Source organism: Perognathus longimembris, chromosome 25 (assembly GCF_023159225.1).
Source record: "Perognathus longimembris pacificus isolate PPM17 chromosome 25, ASM2315922v1, whole genome shotgun sequence".
Lineage (NCBI taxonomy): Eukaryota > Metazoa > Chordata > Mammalia > Rodentia > Heteromyidae > Perognathus > Perognathus longimembris.
The window spans coordinates 11,173,468-11,190,255 of record NC_063185.1 but is presented as its reverse complement, the minus strand read 5'-3'; the positions used below and the strand labels follow the sequence as shown (position 1 = coordinate 11,190,255).

The following is a 16,788-nucleotide window of genomic DNA, read 5'->3' as shown; positions in this document are numbered from 1 at the left end:
TGCCTCATATACATGAAGCCCTGAGTTCAATTCCCCAGCACCACATATATAGAAAACAGCCAGATGTGGCGCTGTGGCTCAAGTGGCAGAGTGCTAGCTCTTGAGCAAAAAGAAGCCAGGGACAGTGCTCAGGCCCTGAGTCCAAGGCCCAGGACTGGCAAAAAAAAAAAAAAAAAATTAGCAGCTCAACAGACTTCAAGTGGGATAAATTCAGAAATGTACACGAAGACACAATCTGATTAAATTGTTAAGGACAGAATCTCCAAAGTCACACACACAGCTCATCACACACAGGAGAGCCTCGATGAGATTATGACCAATTTCTCATTAGAAAACAAAGAAGCCAACAGACAGCAAGGCCTCCGCCAAAAGTATGAAGGGTCTCCTGTTCTGTGTTCTCATCGTTTATTTTCTTATTGTCTTTTAATTGGAAATAATTCACATCATCAAGCTGTGGACCAACCATTTTAGAGTTTGTTTTTTTTTCTGAATAAAACAGTATGGCTCCACTCATGCAACTGGATGCCGCTCTGGTAGTCTCTCCACCGCAGTGCGGCCTGGGCCAAGCGCCTGCCCACAGGGAGGCCGAGGGCCTGGGCAGCGCCAGGTCCTGGGATCCCATGGCCCTGGAGCAGGAGGGAGGCGCTGGGCCGCGGTTTCGTAGTTCCCGAGACAACGCCACCCGGGTGATTGCGACGTCCACCTCCAGTCCTTGGCAGCGGTCCTCCTGCCCTCTCATCCTTGAGGGCAGCTGGTCCTCGAGGCCACGGGGGCCAATGTCACCGGTACCACCTGTGATGGGTCCATCCCTTGGTGACATCACGGGCCTGCCTGTGATTGGCCCATTTCCACACCTGTCATTTCGAGGCCACGCTGCAGGTGCAGAAGCCGCTTCCTGGCTGTAGCTTGGTCCCTTATGCTGCTGAGCGACCCCGACTGATCTCCTGCAATCCAGACTGATCTTCTGCAGTCAGACAGAAGGCTGCACGAAACCTGAGCGAGGTTGAAGCTTTCATTTGGGGGTGGGGGGAGGGAGGGAGGCTTGGGGATGTGTGGGTTGGGGGGATTTCCATTATTCTGGGGGTTATACTGTGCTAAGCTAAGCTATTGCTGAAATGATTTAGCTAAGTTTAATTAAGATTTAATACCCACCACATTGATTTAGTTAAGTTTAAGATTAGATACCTACCCTATTATTCAGTTAAGTTTAATTAAGATTTACTACCTGCTGTATATATCCAGATAAGTATAGTTAAGGGTAACGACCCAACACATTTCTGTAGCTAAGTTAAGGTTGACTCCCACTGTCCCATCAAGAAAATGGAGTCAAGTCACAGCAAATGTACCACATTCTCCTCCCCAGACGAGGAGGCCCTTACCAGCCAATACTATGTATATCACACCATTGGCTCTGGCACCTTTGGGCATGTGAAGAAGGCCTGTCACCACCTCACAGACAAAGAGGTAGCAGTGAAAATACTGCAGACAAGAGACTACCCCATACTGGTAGAAAATGAGGTGGACATTGTTAAGTCCCTGAGTCACCCCCACCTGATCAGGGTGTACCAAATGATCCAGGGAGAGGAACACGTCTACCTGGTAATAGAAATGGCCACCAAGGGAAACCTGCAGACGTGGATCCAAGATTCAAGCTGTCTTTTTGAGAATGAAGCCAGAAAGCTTCTGCAGCAGATATTAAGTGCTGTGCAGTACTGTCATCTCAACTGGATCGCACACCTCGACCTAAAGCCTGACAACATCCTACTGGATGAAAATGGCAATGCCAAAGTCAGTGACTTTGGGTTAAGTGTCAGAGTTGCCCCAGGGGAGTTGCTCACAGAAGTCCGAGGAGCCTATGTCTTCTGTGCCCCTGAGATCTACTTGAAGCAAGCTTATGATGGCTTCAAGGTCGATGTGTGGTGTCTGAGCACAATCCTTTTGTTTATGGTGACGGGACAATTCCCTTTTCAAGGGAGCAATACCAACTAGCTATGTGCAGCAATTGTCCACGGCAGGTATGAGATACCATTTCACCTGAGTGCAAAAGGGCAAAGCATCATTTCCCAGTTCTTAACTGTAAATCCAGAACACAGGCCAAATATACAACAAATCATGCTGCACCCATGGTTGGCTCCAGTTGAGGAAGGCTCCCTGTATCCAGATGAGCCACTGCCTGATCACCTAGACCCACTGGTTGTCACCATAATGTGTGACATGGGATATACCGAGCATCAGATCCATGAATCAGTAACACAGAGGTCATTTGACACTGTGATGGCCACCTACCTGCTTCTACAAAGTGACTTAAAGTCAGACAGTGTCAGCCCTGAGCAATTTGAACACTTGGGTGTTAGACAATACACAACTTTCACAAACCTTTCCACCTTCCCTCTAGAGGAAAGAGAGAGTTTACCTTCCCAGATTCAATCTTTGCCATTGCCATCTCAGTTTCTGTGGGCCTGTGATGAGAAGCACAGTGGTGGAATCGCCTCCCTGCCTGGCATTCCCCTCTGCTTCCTGCAGAGGAGCTCCAGTCCCAGTGTCCTCTCTCAGGAAGACCTGGAGCCTGCCCTCCACTGCTCCTCCACCCCCAAGAACCACGGGGAGATGCGTTTACCTTCCCAGATACAATCTTCGCTATTGCCATCTCAGTTTCTGTGGGCCTGGGATGAGAAGCAGAGTGGCAGAAGTGCCTCCCCACCTGCCATTCCCCTCTGCTTCCTGCAGAGAAGCTCCAGTCCCATGGTCCTCTCCCAGGACCAACCTTGGCCTGCCCTCCACTGCTCATCCACCCCCAAGAGCCAGGGGGAGATGCAGAGCTGCAAAGCAAAAGCAGAATCCCAATCCCTGCCCCCTGCATGGCCCGGGTATGAGAACAGAGTCTGCACGGTTAGCAAGAGTCAGGGCTGCAAGGAGCCTGGAATGGGGCCTAGCAGATTCTCCTGGAATGAAAGTCAAGTGCAGCCAGAGGAGGCTGCACAGCAACTGCCCACTGTTGTGTCCCCAGTGTGCTCAGCAAAGTCCCCTGGCTGCTGTTGTTTTGGGGGCAGAGAGAACACATCCAAGGAAAATGCCCTTCCCTCTGGGCAGCCTCAGGATGATTACAGAGACTGTAGACCCAGGAGAGAGCGGGGAAGAACGGGGGTACTTGGCAGGATAGTTGCTGCCCTTTGCAGACTGTGCTGCTGTGTGCTTCCCCAGGAAGAGAGCAGTTCCACGGATGGCAGTGACTGAAAGACCAAAGTCACTGAGAGCCAGATGCCCTGTCATTGACTCACACAACCCCAGTCAGGGGATTTGGACCAACAGGGGCGTGCAAGGGAACCTGAGCTGGAGGCTCTGAACACTGCTAACCCCATAGAAGACTGCTCTGATGGTGACCAATTGTCCTGCCTGAAAACACTTGACTGATTTTCTTACCAAAAATTAAAGAAAGAAAGTGAAAGTCCTGCAAAGACAAACAGGAACATTCATCCAAAGGAAACAACTGAGATCCCACGGTCTGTGGTTGCTTGAAAACGCTGTCAGCTCTGTATTCTCCATCCTTAGCACACTTAGGATGAACGCGCATAGTGGAGAGGTGTTGGGTCCCACGCGCATAGTGGAGAGGTGTTGGGTCCCACTTTAAACCTAGCTAAATCACTTCATCTCTTCAGCTTCAAGTTATTTTTTAATTAATTCTAATTTTACTTGTAGTGTGTAGACAAATCCCTATTCTCTTCCTTTAGAAATGTACATGGTATAAATGAATTCTATAAGTGATGTTGTAAGTATGATATAACCCTCCCTTCTTTAAAATCTAAAAAGAAAGAAACAAACAAAATTAAAAAAAATATTTTAAAAAACACCAACAAAGACAAGCAAAGCAGCCTAGATGGCTACTGGTGACAGGGTTGACTTGGCCCAGCCCCTCGGGCGAGCAAGCACCTGAGTGCTGACCTCTGCTGGTGCCCACAGCCCCCTCCCGGGGGCGGGGGGACTCAGCCCACAGCTCAGGGAATAAGGAAGTCAGGTGGAGCTCAGCCTATCAGTTCTCCCAAGGCTGCACAGCCTGAGAGGACAGAGCACCGGGATCCGTCTCCACATAGGCTGACAATTGTCACTTCTAAACATCCCACCTCTCTGACAGAATGGAAGGCCAAGGGGTTTTCTGTTGAGTTTCATGCAAGAAAAAACATCACTCTGATCTCTAAGGTCTTTCAGGGGCTTTTCTCTTCTTTTATCCTCCTTTTCATTCATTTTATTATGATTATTTTGTTATTGTTGTTATGGAGTGGGGGGCTGCTGACCCTAGAGCTTGCACTCAGGCCTGAACATACTCCCTGGGTTTTTTGTTTGTTGGTTGGTTGGTTTGGTTTGGTTTGGTCTTGGTGGTGTTGTGTGTTTTCTTTCTCAATTCTAGCAGGCTCTACAATTTGAGCCAAAGCTCAGCTTGTGACTTTTTCTTTTTTATTTGAGTGGTAAGTAATCCTGCCGATGCTAAGGACTCAGGGCTGCCTGCCAATTTTCCCTGATTTTTGTTTTTACTCAGGGTTAGCAGGCTTCACAAACCTTGAGCCACAGCGGAACTTCTGGCTTTTTGTTGTTGTTGTTGTTTTGTGCTGGTTGGCTTTGGTGGGTGAACCCAGGCACTGGATACATTTCTTCATTTCTCCCTTCAAACCTAGCAGGCTCTACAAAGTTTAGCCTCAAGTGAATTTCTGCGTGTGTGTGCGCGCACGCGTTTGGTGCTTTTTTTTTTTCTTTTTTTGGTTTTTGGTTCTTGTGCTAGGGCTAGAACTCAGGGCCTCCTCACTGCCCAAGAGTTGTTTTTTTGTTTTTGGGCTTCATGCATTGAGCCACGCATCAACTTCTGTGGGCTTTCTTGTTTTCATTTTCTTCTTTTGCCAGTCCTGTCCCTGGCTCCTTTTTTTTTTTTTTTTTTTTTTTGCACAATGCTAGCACTCTGCCACTTGAGCCACAGCGCCACTTCTGGCTTTTTCTATTTATGTGGTGCTGAAGAATCGAACTCAGGACTTCATGCAAGCACTCTACTGCTAAGCCATATTCCCAGCCACTCTGGGGGTTTTCTTGTTGTTGGCTTTCTTTTTTTTGGTTGATCAGTTGTGGGGCTTGAACTCTGGGCCTGAGCACTGTCCCTGAGCTCTTCAGCTCCAGTGTAGAGCTCTACCACTTTGAGCCACAGTGCCACTTGCGGTTTTCTGGTGGTTCCTTGGAGATAAAAGTCTCATGGATTTTCCTGCCCAGGCTGGCTTTGAACCGTGATCCTCAGATCTCAGCCTCGAGTTAGCTCAGGATACAGAGGTGAGCCACCCCGACAAGGCTGTTTTTTTTTTTTCTTTTTCTTCTTCCTTCCTTCCTTCTTTCCTTCCTTCCTTCACTCCTTCCTTCCTTTCTTCCTTCCAGCCTCCCTCCTCCTTTCTTTTCTTCTTTCTTTCTTTCTTTCTTTCTTTCTCTCTCTTTTTTTTCCCAAATTTTCATTATCAAACTGATGTACAGAGAGGTTACAGTTTCATACATTAGGCATTGGATACATTTCTTGTACTCTTTGTTACCTTGTCCCTCATACCCCCCTCCCTCCTCCCCCTTTCCCTTTTCCCCCCTGATGTGTTCAGTTCACTTACACCAAACAGTTTTGCAAATATTGTTTTTGTAGTTGTTTTTCTTTTTTTACCCTGTGTCTCTCAATTTTGGTATTCCCTTTCAATTTCCTAGTTCTAATACCAGTATACATGGTTTCCAATATACTCAGATAAGATTACAGAGATAGTGTAGGTACAACCACAGGAAGGTGATACAAGAACATCATCAATAATAGAAGCTACAGATACACATGGGACGTTTAAAGTAGTTACAACTGTGATATAACAATTATTTCCATAACATGGAGTTCATTTCACTTAGCATCATCTTATGTGTTCATAAGGGTATAGCTATTGGGCTCTTGTGATGCTCTGCTATGACTTGCCTAAACCTGTACTAATTATTCCCAATAAGGGAGACCATAGAGTCCATGTTTCTTTGGGTCTGGCTCACTTCACTTAGTATAATTTTTTCCAAGTCCTTCCATTTCCTTACAAATGGGGCAATGTCATTCTTTCTGATAGAGGTATAAAATTTTATTGTGTATATGTACCACATTTTCCTGATCCATTCGTCTACTGAGGGGCATCTGGGTTGGTTCCAGATTCTCGCTATGACAAATTGTGCTGCGATGAACATTGTTGTGCTGGTGGCATTACTGTGATTTTGTTTGTGGTCTTTTGGACAGATACCCAAAAGTGGGGCTGCTGGGTCATAGGGGAGTTCTATATTTAGCCTTCTGAGGAATCTCCATACTGCTTTCCAGAGTGGCTGAACCAGTTTACATTCCCTCCAACAATGAAGTAGGGTTCCCTTTTGGCCACATCCCCTCCAACAATTGTTATTGTTAGTTTTCTTGATATATGACATTCTTACTGGAGTGAGATGGAATCTCAATGTTGTTTTGATTTGCATTTCTTTTATGGCCAGTGATGTAGAGCACTTTTTCATATGTCTCTTGGCCATTCTCATTTCCTCATCAGAGAAGTCTCTTTGTAAGTCTTTAGCCCACTTGATGAGGGGGCTATTGGTTCTTTGCGGTTTTGTTTTGGAAGAAGGTATTTTTTTAGTTCTGCATATATTTTAGAGATGAGGCCTTTGTCCGTTGAATGGCCGGTAAAGATCTTCACCCAGTCTGTGGGCTTTCTGTTTATCTTGCGAGCTATGTCCATTGCCGTGCAGAAGCTCTGCAGTTTGATGCAGCCCCATTTGTGCAACCTTTCTTTGATTTGTAGCCTTTCTGGGTCATTGTTAAGGAAGTTCCGTCCTGCACCAAGGAGCCCAAGTGTTTCTCCTACTCCTTCCTTTAGTGTTTTCAGGGTGTCTGTTTTGATTTCGAGGTCTTTAATCCATTTGGAATTGATTTTGGTGCAGGGTGATATATAAGGATCTAGTTTTAGTTTGTTGCATGAGTTGAGCCAGTTTTGCCAGCACCATTTGTTAAAGAGGTTATCTTTCTTCCAAACTATTGTTTTAGCTCCTTTTTTCAAAGATTATTAAGTAGGCATAGTTCTGTGGGTTCATTTCTGGGTCTTCAATTCTGCTCCATTGGTCTTCAGGCCTGTTCCGGTGCCAATACCAAGCTGTTTTTATTACTATAGCTTTATAATGCAGCTTGAAGTTGGGTATTGTAATTCCTCCAGCACTGTTCTTTCTGCTTAGGATTGTTTTTGCTATTCTAGGTCTTTTGTTGTTCCATATAAATTTCTGGATTGCTTCCTCTGTTGTGCCAAGTTGCAAGACCACCACCAAAAAGACCACAGAGACTCAGACATTTCCGAAATGCAAAAGCAAGGCAAGGCTTTATTTAAGCGAGCTGCAACTCGGGCCTCGTCCTACCCACCGACACAGCGGAGGTTAGGAGGAAGCCCCGAGCTGTGATTACACAGGGCTTATAAAGGCAAAGAACAAGGTTACAACAATCAGGTGTGCAAGCAAGATTAGGACACAGGTATAAATCTGATTGGCTCAGGGTTTAATTCTAAAATGGGGTTCACGTGTCTGGCACTTCATTTCCCCCTTTTTCTTTTTGGTACCTTGGGAGCCAATCATGGCTCCATTCTGTCCATTTCAATGGCTTGCATGTCTAGGGGATGATATAGAGGTAAGGCATGGGCCAGTAGGGCCCAATGTGGTAACCAAAGGGCCTGTCACCATTTCTTACAAGAATAGACTCTGTACCTCTGTTTTGCATGTCTCTAGTTTATCCTGCCTCATCTTCCCAAAAACAACTCTGGTCCCTTGATTTTAAAGGGGGGCTGATGGGTGAAGATCATCCATCTTCTGTAACTTCTTCAGGCTGACTCAGGGGCGTAGACCTTACCTAGCCAGGAACCTATAACCTTAGTCTACTTTACCAAGGGACTGCAGGATTACTGCAAACTGAAAATTAACTTTCAGCTATACAGACTTACCATTTGCTGTATAGTGTTTAGTATACAAATGTAAGCAACAAAATACATAAACTTCTCAGCTATGCTCTAAGGGTCGGGTGGCTATACCCGTATTCCTGAGCAAGCCCAGAACTACCTAAAATAAGGGGGTCACCTCACTTTGGAGTGAGCTGCCAAAATAACATGAACACTAGCCAGGGTAGTAAGGAAAGAAGGCAAAAAAAATTATAACAATATTTAGTCTAACTTTCTTTTCTTGAGGCGAAGGCAAAGCGGCTGAGTTGGGTGCTTGGAGACCTCCCATGTTCCACCACGGTAGTTGTCATCCAGGGCAAAGGGGTCAGCTGGCCTGGCGTGGAAGCAATGAACCCAAGTGGCGATGCCGTCTAGGGTCCCTTCCACCATGGTTAATCTGTTGATTGGGGGCATTGGCAAGCTGACAGGCCTTTAACAGATCTCAATAAGGACACAACACAATCTCAGGTCTACAAGCTTTCTTTCCTAAACAGATGTATCAGCTTAAAATTCTTACTGCCAGTCAGGGCTTTGAGTAAATGGGTGAGATTTTAATCTATCCTCTCATTTGACAGATGACTGGCAAATTGCTGCTCAGTAGACAGACATGGGCATTGGAAAGGCATGCTTATGAACTATTCTTCTAGGACTTCCCGGCTTTGATTAACTTTTGAAAGGCCAACAGTAGTGACTCTAGGATCTGACACCATCTCTGCCATCCAAGCAGTGGCTTACTGCCTCTGGATGCTCCATCACTTTTGTCCCAGGAGGAGTGACTTTCCACTGGACTTGGACTCAGGGCCTGAGTGCTGTCCCTCAGCTCTCCAGCTCAAGACTAGCACCGTACCACTTTTGAGCTCCACACCACTCCGTTCCCAGCACTCTGCTGGCTGATTAGAGACAAGTCTCTCACAGGGACCTTTCTTTGCCCGGGCTGGCTTCGAACCGCAGATTCAGATCAATGAGTCTTTTAAGGGGCCACTTTACTCCAATTATAAGCAACAAGGTGGTCCACACAGAAGTAGTTTTTAAGCATGCTCTCTTACCTGGAACTTATTAAGGGTCAGTATTAGATCTTGACAAACTTGTAGGAATCACCTGTGCTTCTCTGTGGGCCTGCTGGAAACTTACAAAAATCCACAAAGAAGCTGGAATGGCAATTAAACAATTTGGTAGCCATAATTCTCCCTTTCTCACTTTGCAATAATTATTTAGGACAATTTTACTTCCAAATTTCTTATCTAGAAATGGATTCTTGATTTCCAAAGCCTTTTTAACACTAACACAACACTTTAGCTTTTATCTGCATCGGAAAAACAAGCTCACAGGCAATCTGAAACCAGGTGCTGCCCTTTGCTTACGGGCTGCTTGTTTCAAAAGAGCCTCTTTTTTTTTTTTCTTCAGTCCCAGTTACTGCATGGCATGAAGACCTTTGAATTTAAACTTAGTTTTGCATCATACTGCAGTCTTGAACATGTTCACACTCACACATGCACACACACATACATTTTCAAAAGATTTTAAAGCGCGCTGAATAAGCATCGGCCATACATTTTAAGACAAAAAACCTTTAACAAATGATTTTAGCATTCTCCAGCCTCATTTTCCAGGGCTTGATAGTTTTAGTAAAAAATTTTTAGTCTTAGTAAAACATTTTAGCGCACCAAACAATTTTCTGCTTAAGAAGGCTGGTTGGGGGTCCCCCTAGAGTTCTTTTTTTGCGGACATTCTCACTGATTGACTGATTGTGGGCTGTCACCTGTACATCTTTCCAGTGAGCTAAAGTCAAGTCCAGGGGAGTGGAAGGAGCGTTCCCCATCATCCGTTTGTCAGTCAGGCACAGTGCAAGAAAGAAACACACAAAAATAATCACAGGCACAAAGACCAGACAACACTTACAGACTTAGGGAGCCGCGGCTTACAGGTTTGACTGTGTCTCTCCTGTCCCTGTGAGGAGGCAGACCACACAATCTCACTGTGTCTCTCCTGCCCCTGTGAGGGGGCAGACCACACAGTCTCACTGTGTCTCTCCTGCCCCTGTGAGGGGGCAGACCACACAGTCTTGAGGCTCTCTCTCTCCCGTTCCTGTGTAGGAGCGGACCAGACAACCCCAAATATAGAGTGGACTAGACGGACACCCATTAGAAGGGCCTCTCGGTCCAGTCCTTCAGGTTCAGGGTGGTAGTGGGAAGCCTGAGCCCCCTGTGGAGGGCTTGAGGTGTCCCCCAAGTCCCCCAGGACTGCCCATACGAGCATGTCCACTCCGGCTCGTCTTTCACTACCTACAGGTTCAAATTCAAGCGGCTGGCCTAAACAGAAAACAAAACTACAAATCACACAGGCACAGACACACAGAATGAACTGCCCTATTTTCTTACCTTCGGAGTCTGGGGTCTTGGGGGTCTCTGGGGCCATCCAGGATGAAACCCCAAATGTTGTGCCAAGTTGTAAGACCACCACCAAAAAGACCACAGAGACTCAGACATTTCCGAAATGCAAAAGCAAGGCAAGGCTTTATTTAAGCGAGCTGCAACTCGGGCCTCGTCCTACCCACCGACACAGCGGAGGTTAGGAGGAAGCCCCGAGCTGTGATTACACAGGGCTTATAAAGGCAAAGAACAAGGTTACAACAATCAGGTGTGCAAGCAAGATTAGGACACAGGTACAAATCTGATTGGCTCAGGGTTTAATTCTAAAATGGGGTTCACGTGTCTGGCACGGGGGCGGGGGGGGGGGGAGAACAGGAAGGAAAGTGCCTCGAACAGTTCTGCACCACTTTTCTATTCATTTCTGACAGGTGAGAGTTGAGGGACTTGTCCAGGGACTCGTCCAGGACCTCCATCTTGTCTGGGAAGGAAGGGGCCTCAACTTGCTGCTGCCCTCCCTGGCTTGCTCCCTCGTCAGTGATTTCCCACATCAGCCAATAGATGGGGACTCAGGAAACATTGCCTGCTACAGGTGGAGTCGCTCTAACCCAAACTACCTGATGACCACGGGAGTTCACATCTGGGCCCGCGCAAGCAGTGGTGACACTTGCTGCTCCTGTGGCTGGGAGTGTGGAGGGTGGCAGTGTTGGGAGGTTTGGTAAATGGAATCACAAGCACTGTGTGGGTACATACAACACACACAAACACACACACACACGCACACACACACACACGCACACACACACACACACAGAAACAAAACAAAGTCAACATGTTGCAGCTGGCAACTGACTTTTCTCCAGATTGATTTTATATTACTGAAAAAGCCTTTGCGAGAGTTAGACAGAGAAAAGTTCTAAATTTGGAGCATAATACTTGATTTGTTTTTCCTTTGCTATCTGAAAAAGACTTTCAGCAGGGCATTGGTGGTCACACCTGGCATCCTAGCTACTCGGGAGGCTGAGGATCACGATTTCAGGAAAGTCCCAGAGACTCTTATCTCCAATTAATCACCAGCAAACCAGAATTGGAGCTGTGGCTCAAGGTGGCAGAGTACTAGCCTTGAGAAAAAGTGCTCAGGGACAGCATCCAGCCCTGAGTTTAAGCCTCATGACTGATCAAACAACAACAAAAACACTTTCTAACTTGCTGTCCTATCTGATATTTCTCTTAAATAGCTGAGCACCCTAAAAACAGTGCCACCTAAAATAGCATTACACCATCCCATCAACTTGAGTTATATTTTCTCTCAGACTCTAGAAATCAATTCCTGACTGTTCGTTCAAGGCATAAAGGCCATGGCACTAACCACCATCATTTATCAGACAACTGAGACAGGCGGGGAAACGTTAAGCACTTTCTTACATTATCACCTCTCTTCACAATAAAGATGAACGCCACCTTCCAGCACATTGAGCCTCGGGCAGCCAATGAGGCAGCCACCAGCTTTGGAAGGCTGACATGAGTATTGACACACTGCTTTAGTGAACACACAGAAAGGTGCTAGCGTAGGATTTAAATCTTCCAAGAAGTTGTCTTACCGATCAAATTTCTAAAGTGCGCTAAGACATAGACTTCAGAGATGAACATTACAGAAATATGGGTACAAGGAAAAGTTTAGAAACATCTAGAATATTCATCAGTGAAGGATGATGACAGAATACATAACTGCATGCATAAGTCCAATGGTGTAACTCCTTTGAACAACTAACAAACCCTTTGAGAGAATGAAAACAAAATGGAAATAAGTGTGTGGGAGCACACAAATAGAGGCAGAAAAATTGAGGAGATTAAATTATATTTATTGTGAACTATGTAAAAAAAACTAGTAACTTGAGGGTAGAGATGGGATAGAGAAAAATGGAGAACGACAGAAACCATGCCATCAAGATGCATTGTATTGACCACTTCTGGAAGCGAATCCCCCTTTTTGTAAATACAACTTCTTCATAAAAAATATGTTTTCCAAAAGAGCACTGAGCCCTGAGTTCAAATTCCAGTACTGTACCAAAATAAAATTAAATCTAGAGGCTTGGAATGTGGCTTTACAGTAGTGTGTGCCGAGCATGCATGAAAGTTTGGGTTTGACTCATCTACACTACATAAGCAGAAAAGGCTGGAAGTGGCGCTGTGGCTCAAGTGGCAGAATGCTAGCCTTGAGCAAAAAGAAGCTCAGGGACAGAACCCAAGCCCTGAGTTCAAGCTCCACGACTGCCCCAACCCCTCCACCCCCCACCTCCTGAAAAAGAAAAGAAACACAAGAGAGCCCCAGGCCTTGGTAATACTTCTTATCCTAGCTAAGGAGATCTCAGGAGGCTGAGAGCTAAGGATCCAGATGGAAAAACACACAAAGGAAAGTACATGAGACTCTTAAGGTCAAACTCACCAGCAACAGGTTGGAAGTGGGGGCTGGGAATGTGGCTTAGCTGTGGTTAGTCTCTCCACCGCAGAGAGGCCAGGCCGCGGCGCCTGCCCACAGGGAGGCCGAGGGCCTGGGCCTGCAGCGCGAGGGGATCTGGGCGCACGGATCCTGGGATCCCACGGCGCTGGAGCGGCAGGGAGGCGGTGGGCCACGGTCTTCGCGGTTCCCGAGACGCCGCCACGCGGGTGACCGAGGCGTCCACCTCGGGCCACGCGGGTGACCGCGGCGTCCACCTCGCGTGCTTGGCGGCGGTCCTCGGGCCCTCGCATCCTGGACGGCGGCTGGTCCTCGAGGCGTAGGAGCAAGACCACCACGGGGGCTGATGTCACCGGTACCGCCTGTGATTGGTCCGTCCCTCGGTGACATCACTGGCCCGCCTGTGATTGGTCCATTTCCTCGCAGCAGGTGTAGAAGGCGGTTTTTGGCTGTAGCTTGCTCCCTTATGCTGCCCAGCGATCCCGACTGATCTCCTGCGATCCCGACTGATCTCCTGTGATCCCGACTGATCTCCTGTGTTCCGGGCTGATCTCCTGTGTTCCGGGCTGATCTCCTGCCATCAGACAGAAGGCTGCAGGAAACCCGAGCGAGGTTGAGGCTTTCATTTGGGGGTGGGGGGAGGGAGGCTTGGGGTTGTGTGGGTTGGGGGGATTTCCGTTATTCTGGGGGTTATACTGTGCTAATTCCCGTGAAGCTAAGCTGTCGTTGAATTGATTTAGCTAAGTTTAGTTAAGATTTGATACCCACCACGTTGATTTAGCTTATTTTAGTTCAGATTTGGTATCTGCCACATTGATTTAGCTTATTTTAGTTAAGATTTGCTACCTGCCATATTTATTTAGCTAAGTACAGTTAAGATTTGAGGACCCACCGCATTGATTCCATTAATTGGTTACGATTTGCCACCTGCCTTAGTTATCACGGTAAGTGTAGAGAAGACTTAACTCCCTACCGTATTTGTTTGGCTAAGTTGGTTAAGATCAGGTCCACATCCTAAGATGGAGCCAGACCCATTTGAACACATGTCCTACTCTGTCCTGTTGGAGAAGAGTTTTAGCGACCAATACGAGGCCGATGAGATCATTGGAGGTGGCAGCTATGGTGTGGTGGTGAAGGCCTATCACCGCCTCATCGACAGAGAGGTGGCGGTGAAAATGCTAGAGAAGGAAGGGAACCTGAGCTTGGTGGAAAACGAGGTGGACATTGTCAAAAATATCCACCACCCCCATGTGATCAGGACATACCAGGTGATCCAGGGAGAGAGATATGTCCACCTGGTGCTGGAAATGGCCACCAAGGGAGACCTCCTGTCCTGGCTCATAGAATTACAACGCCGCCTCTATGAGGATGAAGCCAGGAGGTTCCTGAAGCAAATAGCCAGTGGTATTGTGTACTTACACCAGAACCGAATCGCACACCGTGACCTGAAGCCCGACAACATCCTACTGGATGAAAAGGGCAATGCCAAGGTCGGGGACCTGGGGCTCAGTGTCAGGATTGCCCCGGGGCAGTTGCTTACCGATAAGTGTGGTGCCTTCATATTCCGTGCCCCTGAGCTGTACCTGCAAGAGGAATATGACGGGTTCAAGGTGGACCTCTGGGGCCTGGGCACCATCTTGTTCTTCATGGTGATGGGGAAATTCCCCTTTAAAATGACCACTTACCAGCAGCTAAGGGCCAAGATCATAAACGGCCAGTACGAGATCCCATTTTACCTGACCTCAAAAGGACTTAGCATCCTTTTAAAGCTCTTAACCGTAGACCCCAAACAGAGGCCGGATATCCAGCAGATCATGGCACACCCCTGGTTTGACCGGGTGGAGGAGGGCTCCCTGTATCCCCAGGAGCCACTGCCCGATGACTTAGACCCCACCATTACCACCGCCATGTGCGCCATGGGCTACACCGAGCCTCAGATCCGCCAGTCGGTCCTGCACAGGGCTTTCGATGAAGTCATGGCCATCTACTGTATGATCAAAGACGGCCTCAAGGGGGAGATGGTCAGCACGGTGAAAATCAAACCGGTGCCACACGCGGGTGTGAGACCCTACCCCACCCCCACCAATCTCTGTGCCTTCCCCCCGCAGAGGAGAGCCAGTTTGCCCTCCCAGCTCCATTCTTTGCTCTTACCCTCTGAGCAGACCCCTACCTGCATGGAGCCTCAGCCTGAGAGAGGCCAGAGCACTTCCCTGCCCCCCCTGACCCTGGGCTTGCTGCCCAGCGCCAGCTCAGCCACCACCAGCATCCCCTCCCAGCCCGATCCGGTGGGCGCCTTCGACTGCTGCTGCTGCCTCCCAAGGAGGCAGCGCCCGGAGCTGCAGAGCCCCAAGGAAACACCCAAACCCCAGCCTCTGGCACAGCCCCAGGTGGAGAACAGGGTCCCCGGAGGGGTGATGAGCGAGAGTCAGGGCTGCAAGGGGCTGGAATGGGGCCCAGGAGGTATGCCTGGTATGGAAGTGAAGAGCTGTCAGAGGGGGCTGTCCAGAGAGCCCGCCACCGCCACCGCGTAGTGTTCTGGGCTGGCTCCACCAAGATCCCAGGCTGTTCTTGTTTTAGGCACCGGGGTAAAAAATTCCAGGTAACCAGGCAGCCTCAGGATGATCACAGAGACACTAGATCCAGAAGAGAGCGGGGCAGGACTGGGGTGGTGGGCAGGATGGTCGCTGCCCTTTGCAGGCTGTGCTGCTGTCTGCGGGGCCAGGGACAGAGCAGGGACTGAAAGACAACAAAGTCACTGAGAGCCTCTAGACGCCCCTGTCATTGACTTGCACAACCCCAGGCAGGGGATTTGTCCCAACAGGGGCGTGCAAGGGAACCCAAGCTGGAGGCTCTGAACACTGCTAACCCCATAGAAGACTGCTCTGATGGTCACCAATTACCCTGCCTGAAAACACTTGACTGATTTTCTTACCAAAAAATAAAAAATACAAAAAAGTGAAAGTCCTGCAAAGAAACAGGAACATTCATCAGATGGAAACAACTGAGATCACACGGTCTGTGGTTGCCTGAAAACGCTGTCGGCTCTGTTTTCTCCATCCTTAGCACACTTAGGATGAACGCACATAGTGTAGAGGTGTTGGGTCCCACTTTAAACCTAGCTAAATCACATCATCGCTTAAGCGTGAAGTTATTTTTGAATTAATTCTAATTTTACTTGTAGTGTGTAGACAAATCCCTATTCTCTTCCTTTAGAAATGTACATGGTATAAGTGAATTCTATAAGTGATTTTATAAGTATGATATAACCCTCCCTCCTTTAACTCTAAAAAGAAAAAAAACAAAAAAAAAACACAAAACAAAACAAAAAAAAGAATATAAAAACAACAAAGAGAAGCAAAGCAGCCTTACTGGCTGCTGGTGAAGGGTTGACTTTGCCAAGCCCCTCGGGCGAGCAAGCGCCTGAGTGATGACCTCTGCTGGTGCCCACAGCCCCCATCCAGGTGGGGACTCAGCCCAGAGCTCAGGGAATAAGGAAGTCAGGTGGAGCCCAGCCAATCAGTTCTCCCAAGGCTGCACAGCCCCAGGGGGCAGAGCACAGAGATCCATCTCCACATAGGCTGCGAATTGTCACTTCTAAACAACTGTTCCTTCCTTCTTTCCTTTTCTTTTTATTCCTTCCATTTCTTTCTCCCCTCCTTTGCTCTTTGATTCTTTCTTTTCTTTTTCTCCTTCTTTCTTTCTTTAGTGTGTGTGTGTGTGTGTGTGTGTGTGTGTGTGTGTGTGATTTATTGCTTACAGTTCTCATGGATTTTCCCACCTGGCTTGGGTGAGAATTAAGATTCACAACCATCAGCCTCCTAAGAATCTAGAATTTTAGGCAAGAACAAACATCACTCTGTTCTCTAAGGTCTATCAGGGGCTTTTCTCTTCTTTTACCCTCCTTTTCATTCATTTTATAATTATTATTTTGTTATTGCTGTTACAGAATTGGGGTCTGCTGACCCTATAGCTT

At 47.5% G+C, this 16,788-nt stretch overlaps 2 protein-coding genes across 2 annotated transcripts; both read left to right on the top strand.

Moving 5' to 3' along the window:
* The first annotated feature begins 1,306 nt into the window (after positions 1-1,306).
* On the top strand, positions 1,307-13,138 carry LOC125341797 (sperm motility kinase-like). The gene is made up of 3 exons (XM_048333883.1): positions 1,307-1,914; positions 2,728-2,867; positions 12,868-13,138. The coding sequence occupies exons 1-3, from the start codon at positions 1,321-1,323 to the stop codon at positions 13,136-13,138; spliced, it is 1,005 nt and encodes a 334-aa protein (XP_048189840.1). The 5' UTR covers positions 1,307-1,320.
* A 696-nt stretch (positions 13,139-13,834) lies between these two features.
* On the top strand, positions 13,835-15,346 carry LOC125341796 (sperm motility kinase Z-like). The gene has a single exon (XM_048333882.1). It carries the CDS (start codon positions 13,835-13,837, stop codon positions 15,344-15,346), a length of 1,512 nt encoding a protein of 503 aa, XP_048189839.1.
* The last annotated feature ends 1,442 nt before the right edge of the window (positions 15,347-16,788 follow it).

Coding starts and splice junctions, on each gene's coding strand:
- LOC125341797 (XM_048333883.1), top strand. CDS start 1,321: ATGGAGTCAAGTCACAGCAAATGTACCACATTCTCCTCCCCAGACGAG. Junction 1,915..2,727: donor ATGATGGCTTCAAGGTCGAT/GTGTGGTGTCTG, acceptor TGCTTCCTGCAG/AGAAGCTCCAGTCCCATGGT. Junction 2,868..12,867: donor CTGCCCCCTGCATGGCCCGG/GTATGAGAACAG, acceptor TCTCCACCGCAG/AGAGGCCAGGCCGCGGCGCC.
- LOC125341796 (XM_048333882.1), top strand. CDS start 13,835: ATGGAGCCAGACCCATTTGAACACATGTCCTACTCTGTCCTGTTGGAG.